General features: G+C 31.5%; 2 protein-coding genes across 3 annotated transcripts in view; both read left to right on the plus strand.

The window, feature by feature from the left end:
* The window catches only part of LOC135131564 (neuropeptide CCHamide-1 receptor), a 229,564-nt gene that overhangs the window by 69,206 nt on the left and 144,148 nt on the right, over window positions 1–16,210 (plus strand). The gene's annotated exons all lie outside the window — the stretch shown is intronic.
* On the plus strand, window positions 4,829–5,888 carry LOC135131695 (putative nuclease HARBI1). Its single transcript, XM_064059541.1, has 2 exons — window positions 4,829–5,317; window positions 5,388–5,888. The coding sequence occupies exons 1-2, from the start codon at window positions 4,829–4,831 to the stop codon at window positions 5,886–5,888; spliced, it is 990 nt and encodes a 329-aa protein (XP_063915611.1).

The raw sequence follows: 16,210 nt of genomic DNA on the forward strand, positions 1-16,210 counted from the left end.
GTTTGATTTTGTCATACTCCGACAGACACGGACCATAGACTTGAGTACAATAATTTAAGTTAGACAATACTATTGATTTAACTAAAATGAGTTTAGTGTCCTGATCTAAAGATTGTCTGAGAGGAGCAAGCTGCTTTAGTTTAAAATAACTTGAACGGCATAATGCAGAAACATGTTGTGAAAAATTCAGACATGAATCAAGGATTACACCTAAATTTTTAACAACACTTTCACAGGGAATTTGTTGTTTGTTAATGACTATTAAGATGAATGTTTGCCGTTAAAGTAGAGGAACCGAATATTATGTTTTTACATTTTTTAGTGTTTAAATAAAAAGAATTGCAAGCAGTCCATTGAAAAATTTCTGCCAAATCTTCATTAATCTTAATCGGAGCTGTTGTATCTTGAGGATGAAAGCTTAAATACATTTGAATATCATCAGCGTACAAGTGCAAGGTACAGTATTTAGGCACAAACTGAATATCGGATATAAATACTGAAAACAAGAGAGGACCTAAAATCGATCCCTGTGGAACTCCTCTTTTAATGTCACGAGTGGCAGAAGTGTCTTGACCTGTGACAGAGTTTATGCGACAAACCTGTTTTCTATTGTGCAAATAATTATTAAACCATTTTAAGGTAGAATTAGTTACACCGTAATAAGATAATTTTTCCAACAAGCAATTAATATCGATGGAATCAAAAGCTTTAGACAGATCTAATAAAGTTAATGCAGTAACGTTTCCCCTATCCATATTACGCAAAATATCATCAACAATAGACACTAGGGCTGTAGCTGTACTGTAGCCTTGACGAAAACCAGACTGAGTCATTGGTAGGATATTTATATTTGAAAAGTACTCTTTAAGTTGTTTATACATGAGCGATTCCGAAATTAATAACATAATTGGTTGTATACTTATCGGTCGTAAGTCATTTAATTCATTAACCTTAGATTGCTTGGGAATGGGTGTCACACATGATGTTTTCCATAGACTTGGTACAATACCGTTTTCAAAGCAGATGTTAATTATATGTGTCAAAGGTGCGCATACGAAAGGTAGCGAGAGTTGTAACATCTTAGCTGATATACCATCATGACCTGTCAAAGAGGGTTTTAACTTGAGAACTACATCCCTTACAGTTTCCTGATCTACAGGCGAATATTCAAATTTGTGGTTTTCAGAAACATTTGCACGATGAAGATATTCACGAAAAGAAAATGAAGCAGAAGTTTTTGGCACAGAGTCAACAAAAAAATTGTTTATAACATTAACATCCGAAAATTCAGGTGGAATAGAATTTTTAAGCTGTTTGGTATTAATAACATCATAGTTTCTCAAATTTGCCCAAAAGAGCTTAGGATTTTTCGTGCAATTCTTCCTAAAATTGAACACTAAAAAATGTCGTTTCTCTTGCTTAAGAACAAAATTATAGTAGTTCCTAATCTGACAATAGTATTTTCTAGCTACAATTGACCGAGACTGACAAAAACAACTCCACGCTCTTTGTTTTAATTTTTTTAAGCGTCTTAAATTAGGTGTAAACCAGGGTCGATACCTTTTATGAGATTTTTTATTAAAAACTGTTAAAGGAGCATGAATATCAAATAAGTTTAAAAGGCAGCAATTAAAATAGTTGACTTTATCATCGATATTTTTGATCACATAAATGCAGTTCCAGTCAATGTTTTTAGCATCATCATAGAATGTTGCTAAATCGAAATGTTTGTAAGTTCTAATAATTTTAACATGTGACTGAGAATTATCTGAAAAACAAATTAGACAATTAACACGGTGATGATCTGAAGGAAGAAAATCAGAAACCCAAGAGCTAATAACATTCATGTTACTGTTAGTTATAATTAGGTCAAGTAAGGATTCACAACCGTCAGTGACTCTAGTGGGTTCGTTAATTAATTGAATACAATCTAACTCATATAAAAGATCCTTAACATAACTACTTGCAGAGTCAACAGTAAGCATATCTATATTGAAATCTCCCAACAGAATAAAATTAGAAAAATTATTTAACAACAAAAAAGTGATTACATCATAAAGTATTATCATATTGGCGTACGAATAACTGGGGGGTCTATAGAACTCACCTACCACTAGACATTGACTACCTACTTTAATTTTAACCAGGATAAAATTAATATCTCCATATTTACTAGTATTATTATCAAATTCTAAAATTTCGTAGTGATAATTAGATTTAACGTATAAAGCGACACCACCACCAAGAGAATTACGGTCACTCCTAGCTATATTGTACCCGGAAACAATAAAGTGAGCATCCGGAATATTAGCTCTGCACCAGGTTTCACTTACACCGATAACGAAGTAATCATTTTCACATACAAAGTTGTAATGAAATCTCAGACAAAATAAAGTTATTATTATTATTATTAGTGGTAAACTGTTATTATATTATATTTTTTTGCAAAAATTTGCACGGTTGGGGAAAAACTCAAATCGGATTCGTACATCACACTTATACGATAGGACTACATTGTTGTCAACAGCTAAATCAAATAGACATAGAATTATTTGAAATGACGTTATCAAATTGTTGGTGGGGAGGAGTACCAAAATTTTGGCTAGCATTTAACTAACCCCCTAGGGGTCATGAAACGTCGAGAAAATATAAAAGTGGCCATTCGTCCGATGGACTACACTTCCTTAGCATACGCGCGGGAAGTAAAATACATAAGAAAGGACTTTAAAGAAGTAGGACTTCACACATTTTAAATGTAGCACCAATTTTCCAATTTGGATACCTCAAACTTTCTTTCCAAAGCGTAAAGGTGTTTTTACATGAGAGAAAATTATATGGGCGACATCCATCGTTTGTTGTTATTATTACAATTAAAAAAACTGCAGTACATTAAAAAAAATTTCAACTTTGAGTTTTTACTTCAAAAAATGACAAATTACAAAAAATAGCAGTTAAGCGGATTGCTGCAATTTTTGTAGAAGCATTTCAGGAAGAAAAAACAATATAATACGTCAAGGTACCTACTCCAAATAACAGAATATTTTTTGTCGGTATTTCAGACATGACGTCACCAGCACTTTTAGCCTTTTCAGTCTCATTCGAAAAAGGAAAATTTATTTAATTTTCTCCGCACATTTTGAGTACTTTTACTACTATTAAATTTTTTATTTCGTGAACGGTATATAAATTAATTTTAATGAATACGTGTTCATTTTTTATTATTAACACGTAGAATTAATTACATGATCTTTTGGTCCTAATTTAACGATCAAACCGTTCCAAAACTACATCCTAAATAGGAAGCAAATTATACTTACAACCAAACGACTATAAAGATTCGTTTACAATCTAATGTTTATAACTTCTGTTACTGAGTTAAGAAAGAGGTAGTCCCGATTAAAAAAAAACAGTCTTCTATTTCTTCCACTGTTTCTGTAAATATTGTATCAAATATTCAACCTATATAACCTCATCTCTGAAATACGTTAGACTAGAATTTTTTAACAAGAAGTCTAAATAAAAACTTCAAACGAACTCGAACAAAATCTTATGTAAAAATATGTAAAAATTAATCCAACGCAAAGACGTTATGCAATTGCGTTAAGCTTGGATTCCTTGAAGCTCTCTAGTTTAATAGCGAAATTCTCAGATCCAATACTCGATCCGTCTAAGTTGGAGAGAGACATATGCTGGAAAACGTAATTTTTCAGCGAAAGAACGGTCTTTTTTCAAATTTAACGACACATAATTCTAAAAGGGTACAAGAACCCATATTGTAACTTGAAGTGTTCGATTCCTTGAAGTTTCGTCGTTCTACGAACAAATTTTCAGATGGTGTACTCGATCCGTTTAAATTGGAGAGAGGAATGAATATCCAGGAAGGTGTAATATTTGAGCTGAAAACAGTCTTTTGACTCTTGACAAGATATAACTCCAAAACCCGCATTGCAATTTAAAGCATTCGATTCCTTGAACTTTTAGACTGGATACTCGATCTGTTTAGATTATAGAGGCAAATATATATCACAAACTGTATTTTGTGAGTTAAAATAAATATAGGTATATTTTTAAAACGGTACAAGAATATGTATTGTGGCTTGAATCAATTGGTTCCTTGAGGGTTCCCATGTCTACCAAAAAATTTCGAAACCGGATACGCTATCTGTTTAGGTTGAAAGGAGGAATATATACGAAAGTGTAATTTCTGAGTTAATATTACGAACATTCAATCCGTTTGAGCTAGAGACACGTACACACAAGAAGGTATAATTTTTGAGTTAAAAACAGTTTTTTTCAAATTTAATGAGACGTAACTATAAACGGTCACAAAGATCCGGTTTGAATAATTCAATTTCTTGAAAATTCTTAGTTCGATAGTTAAATTTTCAGACCGGATCCTCGATCCATTTAGTACGGAGAGACATACATTTAGGAAGGTGAAATTTTTGAATCAAAAACAACCTTTTTTTTAAATAATGAGACATAACTCCAAAGTGGCACAGGGATCCATTTAGCGGTTTAAAGCATTCTATCCCCTGAAGTTTTCTACTTGGATAGTAAAATTTTTAGATCAGGGGCCTATTCCACCATTCACTTTGCAACTTTGCAGTTTACACTTTACACTTTTCAAACGTACTTTGCGTTCCACTACACCCATCATAATTTATTAAGGTAAAGTAAAATGAAAAGTGAAAAGTATAAACTTTACGTTATGTTTTCTAATTTTCTGTTCCACCATTATAAAATTTTAGAAAGTGCAAAATTTACTCATTTTGCAATTTAGACGCAAAGTGGTCTATAAACCTTGCGTTGTCAAAGTGATTGCAAAATGATAAGAAGAATATTGTTTTCAAGCGATGAATCTAGTGAAAATGAAGATGAAAGACCAGCAAGGCGAAAAATATATAAAGAAAGGGTACACGACTTTGATTTTAAAGAGGCATTCAGGTTAAATAAGGTGCAAGTGAAGTATGTCTTAGGCAAAATCGGAGCTAGGTTAGCCCCTGCAAATAGAAGAAACCATGCTCTAACAGCGGAGCAGCAACTATTGTTGACACTACATTGGCTAGGGAATGGGGCCCAGATGCATGGGATAGCCATCATGCACGGCGTAAGAAAATCGACAGTTTGTCGAAGTATTAAGAAAGTTGTCAACATCATCATTGATACAATGTTTGAAGAGGAAGTTATATGGCCAGAAAATACACAAGACATTGCCATGGAATTTTTGCGCAAAGGTGGATTCCCATGTGTCTGTGGATGTGTTGATGGCACCTTAATAAACATCGATAGCCCTTCTAATCATGAAGAAGTCTACGTTGATCGCTATGGCGATCATTCATTAAATGTCATGATGATATGCGGCCCAAATAATTATTTTTATGCAGTTAACGCAAATTGGCCTGGAAGCGTCCACGATTCCAGAGTCTTTCGAAACACCGCAATTTATAGAAGGTTTGAACAAGGATGGAGGCTTTTTCCAGGAGCAGTCATTTTGGGATTTGGGTGACTCAGCTTACGCAACACGACCGTGGTTGATGACTCCTCTCCACAGAAACCCTGGTGCCGAAAATGAAAGGCGGTACAACAACGCCCATAAATTGACACGGAAACTGGTGGAAGATTCTTATGGGATACTAAAAGAAAAATGTCCGTGTTTAAACCACCTACGGGCAAATCCCGAAAAGGCTGCACGGATTGTACTGGCATGTGCCATTTTGCACAATGTTGCAAAAATAATTGGAAGAGAAGATCACTACCCTAATCGCGAAGAGATGAACAACGATAACCCAGACGAAGATAATATGATGCAAGAAAATAATAATCCACCTTTGGGTGAAGATACCAAAAGAAGAATTAATGAATTATTGCGTTACTTTAGAAATTAAATTATTTTCATTAATTGACAAAGTACTTAAAAAGTTCAATTAAATCTAAGTCGAAAGTATTTTTTTCTTAATTTTTACTTCCCGAGCGTAAGCAAAGGAAGTATTGTAATCGAGTCCGTCGGCCGACTCTCTACTTTTACATTTTCTCGATCTTTCATGACCCCTAGAAGACGAAGAAATAGGTCTCCCGTCTGTCTGTCCGTCTGTCCGTCCGTCTGTCCGTCCGTCTGTCCGTCCGTCTGTCCGTCCGTCTGTCCGTCCGTCTGTCCGTCCGTCTGTCCGTCCGTCTGTCCGTCCGTCTGTCCGTCTGTTCGTCTGCCCCCGGATTTTTATTAGACAGATAATCTCCGAAAGTACTCGACCGATTATTGTGAAATTTTGTACTTATATTAAGAATATCATGTAGATGGTAAAACGCTAACCAAAATTTGTCTAATCATCCCCACAACTAATGCGATGACGTCACTTCAAAATTGTACATAGTAAATGGGTTTTCAATTGTATAAAATAACATAGTCCTACACATGTAGTTTACAACTCTGAATCGACTTTTCACCCGAAACGTCCAGATTTTTGGAAAAAAAATCAAAATTATAAAACATTTTGAAATTTAATTTTTAATCTGCTAACCAGAATGCTTTGAAATGTTGCAGATGTTTTAAGGCTATAAAGAGCATCATAAATCTTTAGTCAAAAAATATTTGCTTATCCCCTCCAAAAACTTGATGACGTCAGCTCAAAAGTTTGTGGAATAAATCATATCTAAAATGTACAAAATATGATGAGTCTGTACTTGTGATCTATCACTCCATTCATATTTTTTGGATTTGCATATACAGGGTGACTCAAAAAAATTAATGAATGCGTAAATATATTTTATTGATTTAATCAGGAACTACAAAACCGAATGCTCTGAAATCTTGCAGATGTTTTAAGGTCATAAAGAGCATAATAAATGTTTAGTCAAAATATATTTGCTTATCCCCTCCAAAAACTTGATGACGTCAGCTCGAAAGTTTGCCGAATAAATCATATCTAAAATGTACAAAATATGATGAGCCTGTACTTGTCATTTATCACTCCATTCATATTTTTTGGATTTGCATATACAGAGTGACACAAAAAAATTAATGAATGCGTAAATATATTTTATTGATTTAATCAGGAACTACAAAACGGAATGCTCTGACATCTTGCAGATGTTTTAAGGTCATAAAGAGCATAATAAATGTTTAGTCAAAATATATTTGCTTATCCCCTCCAAAAACTTGATGACGTCAGCTCGAAAATTTGCCGAATAAATCATATCTAAAATGTACAAAATATGATCAGTCTGTACTTGTGATCTAACACTCCATTCATATTTTTTGGATTTGCATATACAGGGTGATTCAAGAAAATAAATGAAAGCGTAAATTTATTTTACTGATTTACTCAGGAACTACAAAACCGAATGCTTCGAAATCTTGAAGATATTTTAAAATTATCATAAGCATGGTAAATTTTTGATCAAAACGTATTTGGTCGTGCCCCCTAAAAAATTTATGACGTCACCACAAAATTTTGCTGAATAAATCCTATCTAAAATGTACAAAATATGGTGAGTCTCTTCTTGTGATTTATCATTCCATTCAAATTTTTTCGATTTGCATATACAGGGTGACTCAAAAAAATTAATGAATGCGTAAATTTATTTTATTGATTTAATCAGGAACTACAAAACCGAATGCTTTGAAATCTTGCAGATGTTTTAAGGTTATAAAGAGCATAATACATTTTTAGTCAAAATATATTTCGTTATCTTCTACAAAAAACTGATGACGTCAGCTCAAAAGTTTGCCGAATAAATCGTATCTAAAATGTACAAAATATGATGAGTCTGTACTTGTGATTTATCATTCCATTCATATTTTTGGATTTGCATATGCAGGGTGACTCAAAAAAATTAATGAAGGCGTGAATTTATTTTATCGATTTAATCAGGAATTACAAAACCGAATGCTTTGAAATCTTGGGAATATTTTAAAGTTATTATAAGCATGGTAAACTTTTGTTCAAAATGTATTTGTTCATCCCTCCTAAAAAAATTGATGACGTCACCCTTAAATTTTGCTGAATAAATCCTATCTAAAATGCAAAAAATATGATGAGTTTGTACTTGTGATTTATCATTCCATTCATATTTTTTAGATTTTCTTAAGAGGTGGTTCAAAAAAATTAATAAAGTCAATTTATTTTATTGATTAAATTAAAGGCAACTCTTATTATTAGTATTACACCCCAACCAACCTAATTTGGTAGACACAAAATTTGTTAAAGGAAAAACTCGGTTGAAACATAAGGGTAGCACGCTTATTTACATCGACTTTAACATTACAGACCTGCATTTGTTTTATGCGTTCACTTGGTTCCGCGAATGTGAAATAGACATGTTTATAATCAACCAATTTTGAATTTCACCGTCAAGAATTAAAATAAAACCCAATGTTTTATATAATAAGCGGAAGTCGAAGCAATAAAACCGATGGTCGTTTTGTTTACAGTTTCTCTGTTTGACTCTCACGTATGCTGTTACGCCTGTCATCTTAAATTAAGAATGTTTATACATACACGATTTTCAGTTGCCTCTGATACGTATACGTGAGTAAATTGTTTCGTTATTGTATTGATTATTACAAATCAATATTCAAAACGACCCAATTCATTTTCCCGAAAATTTGAGAATATAATAATTTTATTCTTAGTATTACACTACATCTATCCCAACTGATATACGTGTCCTTGCAAAAATGTTGATGACGTCATCGCAATTTTTTTTTAAATTCCCACTACAAAAATGTAATGAGAAAAAAAAACACAATAGGCATGCAGTCGTCAAGTTTCCGACAGCGAGGGAAGTACTGTCTAAACTCTTTAGACCAATTTTTTGAGTTTGTTAAAAACAGCCTTTTTCAAATTTCACAAGTGATAACCCCAAAACGATACCAGAGACCGTACTTTGTCTTAAAACAATCGATTTTTTGAATTTTCATAATTCTACGACCAGGTTTACAAACAAGGTGCTCGATCCTTGTGGGTTGGAGAGACGAATATAGAAGAAGGTGTAATTTTTGAGTTAAAAAGTGCCTTTTTCAAATTCAACCAGTCATAACCCCAAAACGGTACAAGAGACCGTAATTTGGCTCAAAGCATTCGATTTCTTGAAACTTTCTGGTTCGATAATGAAATTTTCAGAGCTGATACTCAATCCGTTTGGGTTGGAGAGACGAATATACAGGAAAGTGTAATTTTTGAGTTTGTTAAAAAGAGCCTTTTTCAAATTTAACAAGTGATAACCCCAAAACGATACAAGAGACCGTACTTTGTCTTGAAACAATCGATTTTTTGAATTTTCATAATTCTACGACCAGGTTTACAAACAAGGTGCTCGATCCTTGTGGGTTGGAGAGACGAATATAGAAGAAGGTGTAATTTTTGAGTTAAAAAGAGCCTTTTTCAAATTCAACCAGTCATAACCCCAAAACGCTACAAGAGACCGTAATTTGGCTCAAAACATTCGATTTCTTGAAACTTTATGGTTCGATAATGAAATTTTCAGAGCTGATACTCAATCCGTTTGGGTTGGAGAGACGAATATACAGGAAAGTGTAATTTTTGAGTTTGCTAAAAACAGCCTTTTTCAAATTTAACAAGTGATAACCCCAAAACGATACAAGAGACCGTACTTTGACTTGAAGCATTCGATTTCTTGAATTTTCATAATTCTACGACCAGGTTTTCAAACAAGGTGCTCGATCCTTGTGGGTTGGAGAGACGAATATAGAGGAAGGTGTAATTGTTGAGTTAAAAACAGCCTTTTTCAAATTCAACAAGTCATAACCCCAAAACGGTACAAGAGACCGTAATTTGGCTAAACGTATTCGATTTCTTCAACCTTTCTGGTTCGATAATGAAAATTTCAGATTGGATACTCAATCCGTTTGGGTTGGAGAGACGAATATACAGGGAAGTGTAATTTTTGAGTTTGTTAAAAACAGCCTTTTTCAAATTTAATAAGTGATAACCCCAAAACGATACAAGAGACCGTACTTTGACTTAAAGCAATCGATTTCTTGAATTTTCATAATTCTACGACCAAGTTTTCAAACAAGGTACTCGATCCTTTTGGGTTGGAGAGACGAATATAGAGGAAGGTGTAATTTTCGAGCTAAAAAACCGAGTTTTTTCAAATTTAACGAAACGTAGCTTCAAAACGACACAAGAATTTGCATTGCGGTTCGACGTATTCGATTCCTTAAAGCTTTTGGCGTCGATAATGAAATTTTTAGACTGGATTTCAATCTGTTTGTTACTTATTTGTTTTTTAATATTGTTACATTGGACAAGTATTTTAATATCGGCGTGGGTAAAACTCACCAGTTTGTTTCTTAGTAACTCGAATTTACACGACTAATTACACAGCGATTATGTACAAAATAATTCCGGCTGACTTTTCTTAACATTCGCTGGACTCAACTCGACTAAATAATCTCGTCCCCGAAGGTGGCCTCTATTTAAACCCATACTTCCCTTCTGGAAGTTTCGCAGTTGAGGTCTTTCTGGAATACCCATCACCACTTCTGCTTTCAGATACATATTAGAACCCATAGGAACACCAACTTTAAATTAAAAGAAAAAAAACAAAAGTCCACGAAATACTCACAATTATCCCTGAAAATGACCTCAAATGACCCTTGTGGTAATGAATCTCTAACGAATATACAGTATATCGTTAGCACTGCGACACCACAAAGCGCGAAAAAACCTAAAAATACAATTGTCGGCAATTTACGAAGTTTTTCTCTGAAAAAGACTATGTGTTGAACAAAAACTCGCCTGTCGGCAAAGCTGCTGAAATGTTAACCGAATAGGTTGCCAACTGCGGCAGGCGATTGGATATGAATAAATTCAAAGTATCGCTGAACTGTCTCCGAATAGTTTGAAAATGCAACTACGAGAAAAATGTTTCCGAGATTACGTTTGGTTTCCTTTCAAAGATATTTTATTTATGTGTTCCAATATTCTAGTAATTTTTCTGGTTTAAGAAAAAATTACCAATCTACCAGTCCGACAACTTACAATTTTTGAAGCACTTACTGATTAAAATGACCGGACACACCACCAATGCAGCTTTCATCAAATCCTATTTTATAGATAATTCAATGCGAAACACGTCACAGCGTGATTGAGAAAAAATTGCATAGGATGCAATTATCACTTAATTAGCTTGGGATTGGTCTATAATCTGTCAATGGAATTTTGTTATTGGCTCTGTCGACATTTGAAAGACGTGGGTGATATTCAGGCTCATTCAAATTTGCCAAAAATAGCAACTCACATGAGACAGAAACAAAATCAGAAGAATTTTTTTGTACCGTAACGTTGGCATTAGCGTCACCCTTGTCAAATTTTCTGTATTCATGACTTGGGATTAAATCAGGAAACACAATTATTCTCGAGTCTGTTATTTTAATATGTGCTGTGTGTTAATGAACGGAAAAAGTCATATTTTCTTATTGTATAGTTGGTTGTGGAGAAAAAATCCATTTAAATGGAATAACTAATCGATAAATTTTCCTTTTTAAAAAAAGTGTAATAATTTCGGTTGCTAAAACGTTAATAAACAGGAAACGGTTTCAAGTTTATAAAATAACATACTGCTGTACTTGTGGGCTATGAATGAGTCTTAACTATTTACCCTAGACATCCAAATTTTCACAAAAAAATACAAATTTTATTGTAACATTTTATAATATGTAGTGTAGGGGTTGTATAAGAAGTTTTTAGAATCCTCTTCTAAACTTGTTTGATCCACAGACCGGAGTGCGCTCAACCCAATGTCGACTCTAAGCGTTTAGAATTTCTCGATTTTGACATGCAAATATTTTTTTGTTTAACTAAGAATTAATTCTTTAATTGTAAATTGACAATCGGAAAATTGAAAAATTGAAAAAACAAAACATCGAAAAATTGAAAAATTGAAATATAGAAGATCTGAAAATTCGAGAAATCGAAAAACCTAAAATTTTATAAATTGAAAAGTTAAAATATCAAAATGTAATAAATTGAGAAATCGAAGTATAAAACAGTCGAAATATTGAAAATCTAAAGTTTAAAAAACGAAAAATTGAATGTCCAAAACGTAAAAAGTCGAGAAATCGAAAAATCCAGAACTCGAAAAATTGAAAAGTCGAAATATGTACTAAAAAATCCCAAAACTGAAATATGGAAAAATTGAACAAAATAGAAGAAAAATTGAACAATCGAAAAACTGAAAAATCACAAAATTGAACGAAACGTCCAAAAATTGGGAAATTAAAAAACTTAACTGAAAAATTGAAAAATCAAAAACCTGAAAAATTGAAAAATTGAGGCAATGAACTAAGAAATGGAAACTGGGAAATCGAGAACTGGGAAAATCAAAAAATAGATTAATTGAGAAATCGGAAAATTGAAAAATCGCGAACTTAAAAAACCGAAAAATTGAAAAATCAAAAACCTGAAAAATCGAAAAATTATATAATAACTGGAAAATCGAAAGTTTGAGAAGTCGAGAAATGGGAAAATCAAAAAACAGATTAATTGAGAAATCGAAAAACTGAAAATTTAGAAACCAAAATTAGAAAAATTGAAAAATATTGAAGAACTGAAAACTCGAAAAATCTAAAAATCTAAAATTTAAAATACTTAAAAGTCAAAATAACGTAAAATTGAAAAATGGGCAAATCGAAACATCAAAAAATCAAAAAAATAAAAATTCGAAAATCTAAAATTTATAAATCGCAAAACTGAAAAATCAACATATCGAGAAATCGAAACTCGAAAATTTTAAAAATTGAAAAAATTGGAAAATTGAATCGAAAAGCTGAAAAACCGATAAATTGGAAAATTCGGAGAATTTGAAACATTAAAAGATCAAGAATTCGAGAAATGGAAACGTCGAGAAGTCGAAATGTCGAAAAATTGAAGCCCCAAAATTGAAAAATTGGGAAATCAAAAATCTGAAAATCGAAAATAGAAAAATCGAAAAATTGAGAATTGAAACACTGAAAAATCGAAACATTGAAAAATCGAGAAATTGAGAAATGGGAAATTTAAAAAATCAATTAATCGAAAAACTGAAAATTTAGAAACGTCAAAAATTGAAAAATTGAAAAATTTAAAGATCGAAAAATTGAACACCTAGGCGAAAAATTAAAAAAATCATTACACTGGTACATCGAAAAACTGAAAAATCAAGAAATGCAAAAGTTGAAAAATCTAAGTCGAAAAATCGAAAAATTGAAAAATTGAGAAACCGAAATAGGCCAAAATCGAAAAATCGAAAAGTTAAAACATCGAAATGCTAAAAAATTGTAAAATTGAAAAATGGGAAAATCGAAACTTCAAAAAATCAAAAAAATAAAAATTCGAAAATCTAAAATTTGAAAATCGAAAAACTGAAAAATCAACAAATCGAGAAATCCAAATTCGAAAATTTTACAAAATAGGAAAAATGAAAAATCGAAAAGCTGAAAATCCGATAAATTGAAAAATTCGAAGAAATTGAAACATCAAAAGTTCGAGAATTCGTGAAATGGGAACGTCGAGAAGTCGAAATGTCGAAAAATTGAAGTCAATATGAAAATCGAAAATTGAAAAATCGAAAAATTGAGAATTGAAACAATGAAAAATCGAGAAATGGGAAAGTTAAAAAATCAATTAATCGAAAAATTGAATATTTAGAGACGTCAAAAATTGAAAAATTGAAAAATTTAAATATCGAAAAATTGAATACCTACCCGAAAAATTAAAAAAAAATCATTACACTGGGACATCGAAAAACTGAAAAATCAAGAAATGCAAAAGTCCAAAATTCCAAGTCGAAAAATCGAAAAATTGAAAAATTGAGAAACCGAAATAGGCCAAAATTGAAAAATCGAAAAGTTAAAACATCGAAATGCTAAAAAATTGGGAAATCGAAGTATAAAACAGTCGGGAAATTGAAAAATCTTAAATTTAAAAAACGAAAAATTGAAAATCCAAAACGTATAATCGAGAAATTAAAAAATCCAGAACTCGAAAAATCGAAAAGAAATGCTAAAAAATTGAACAAAATAGAAGAAAAATTGAAGAATCGAAAAACTGAAAAATCACAAAATTGAACGAAATATCCAAAAATTGGGAAATTAAAAAATTGAAAAATTGGGAAATCGAAAAATCAAAAAAGCAAAATCGAAAAAAATCGAAATGGAAACTTTGGGAAGTCGAGAAATGGGAAAATCAAAAAATAGATTAATTGAGAAATCGGAAAATCGAAAATTCAGAAATGTCAAAATTTGAAAAATTAAAAAATATTGAAGAACAAAAATTTAAAAATCTAAAAATCTAAAATCTTAAACAGTCAAAAATTAAAACATCGAAAACTTCAAAAACTGAGACATCGAGAACTCAAAAAATCAAAAGATCGAGAAACCGAAAAGTCGAGAAGTCGAAAAATCGAAAAATCGAAAAATTGAGAAACCGAAATAGGCCAAAATCGAAAAGTTATAAATCGAAAAATTGATAAATCGAGAGATTGAATAATCAAAACATCAAAAAATCGAAAATTTAAAAATTCGGAAAATTGAAAATTTAAAATATAGAAGAACTGAAAACTCGAGAAATTAAAAAATCTATAATTTTAAAAATTGAAAAATTAAAATATCTAAAAGTTGAAAAATCAAGAAACGAGTCGAAAAATTGAAAAATCTACTGTTTAAAAAACGAAAAACTGAAAATCCGAAAAATAAAACAGTGAAAAATCCGAAAGTCGAAAAATCGAATAGTCGACGATTCAGAATACTGGAAAATCTCAACATTGAAAGAAATATTCAAAAATTCAAAAATTAAAAAACCAAAAAGCAGTCAAAAAACTGAAAAATTTAAATGGGAAAATCAAAAATAGATTAATGTAGAAATCTGAAAACTGAAAATTTAGCAACGTCAAAATTTGAAAAAGCAAAAAATCCAGAAATCGACAAATCTAAAATTTAAAACATTGAACAATTAAAATATCACAAAATTGAAAAATGGAGAAATCCAATAAAAAAATCAAAAAATAAAAATTCTAAAATCTAAAATTTAAAAATCGAATAACTGAAAAATCGACAAATCGAGAAATAGAAATTCCAGAATTTAAAAAATTGATCGGATAACTGAAAAATCGAAACATCTAAAATTCGAAAATCGGAAAATTGAAAAATGAGACATCCAGAAATCGAAAAGCCAGAGGATTTAGGAATGAAGGAAGCCGAGAAGAAACGTAAAAAATTGAAAAATTGATAAATCGAGAAATTGAACAATCAATACATCGAAACATCTGAATTCGATAAATCGAGAAATCAAAAAATTGAAAAATGGAAAAATTTTGAGAAAGAAAAATTGGAAAAATCGAAAATTTGATAAATTCAGAAAATTGAAAAATTGAAATATAGAAGAAAAACCTACAATTTTGAAAATTGAAAAATTAAAACATCGAAAAGTTGAAAAATTGAGAAATCGAAAAATTGAAAAATTCCAAAACTGAATGAAATATCCAAAAAATTAATAAATTAAATAAAAAACCTGAAAAATCCGAAAAACTGAAGAATTAAAAAAAATCGAAACGTTGGGAAGTCGAGAAATAGGAAAATAAAAAAAGATTAGTTCAGAAATCGGAAAACTGAAAATTTAGGAACGTCAAAATTTGAAAGATCGGGAAATTGAGAAATCGAAAAATAAAAAAATCGAGAAATCGAAAATTAGCAGAATGGAAAAATTGAAAAAGCTCAAAATTGAAATATTGAAAAATTGAGAAATCGAAAAGTCGAACAATCTCAATAGCATATTTATAAACCACAAATTCAGGACTACGCTAATTTTTAACATTCAAATAACATGTAGTCGGCAAAATTGTTAAGATGACATCATCAATTCCTGGGGGCATAACTATAAATTGGAAAATGTTGATTTTTTTTTCCAAAAATCTTGACGTCTAAGGTAAAAACTCAACACCGATTCATAAACCATAAACGGAGGACACAAAATTTGAATTACATCTACTGCTGTAAAATTTGGAGATTACGTCATTTTATTGTTGGTAACAAATTTTGGTGAGCGTTTTACCAGTTGATAATACAATTTTAAATGTAAATTTTGTCATTCGGGAACATATTCATTGTAAAGACCGACCAGATGGTCGATATTGGCCTGAGTGCGCTCTGGTCTGTAGATCAAACAAGTTCTCAGGCGACGAGGTGCAGTGCTGTCGTCACGGGTAGCTC

This window comes from Zophobas morio, unplaced genomic scaffold (assembly GCF_036711695.1).
Source record: "Zophobas morio isolate AGI-343-1 ecotype UQ-CSIRO unplaced genomic scaffold, CSIRO_AGI_Zmor_V1 ptg000021l, whole genome shotgun sequence".
NCBI classification, from domain to species: Eukaryota; Metazoa; Arthropoda; class Insecta; order Coleoptera; family Tenebrionidae; genus Zophobas; species Zophobas morio.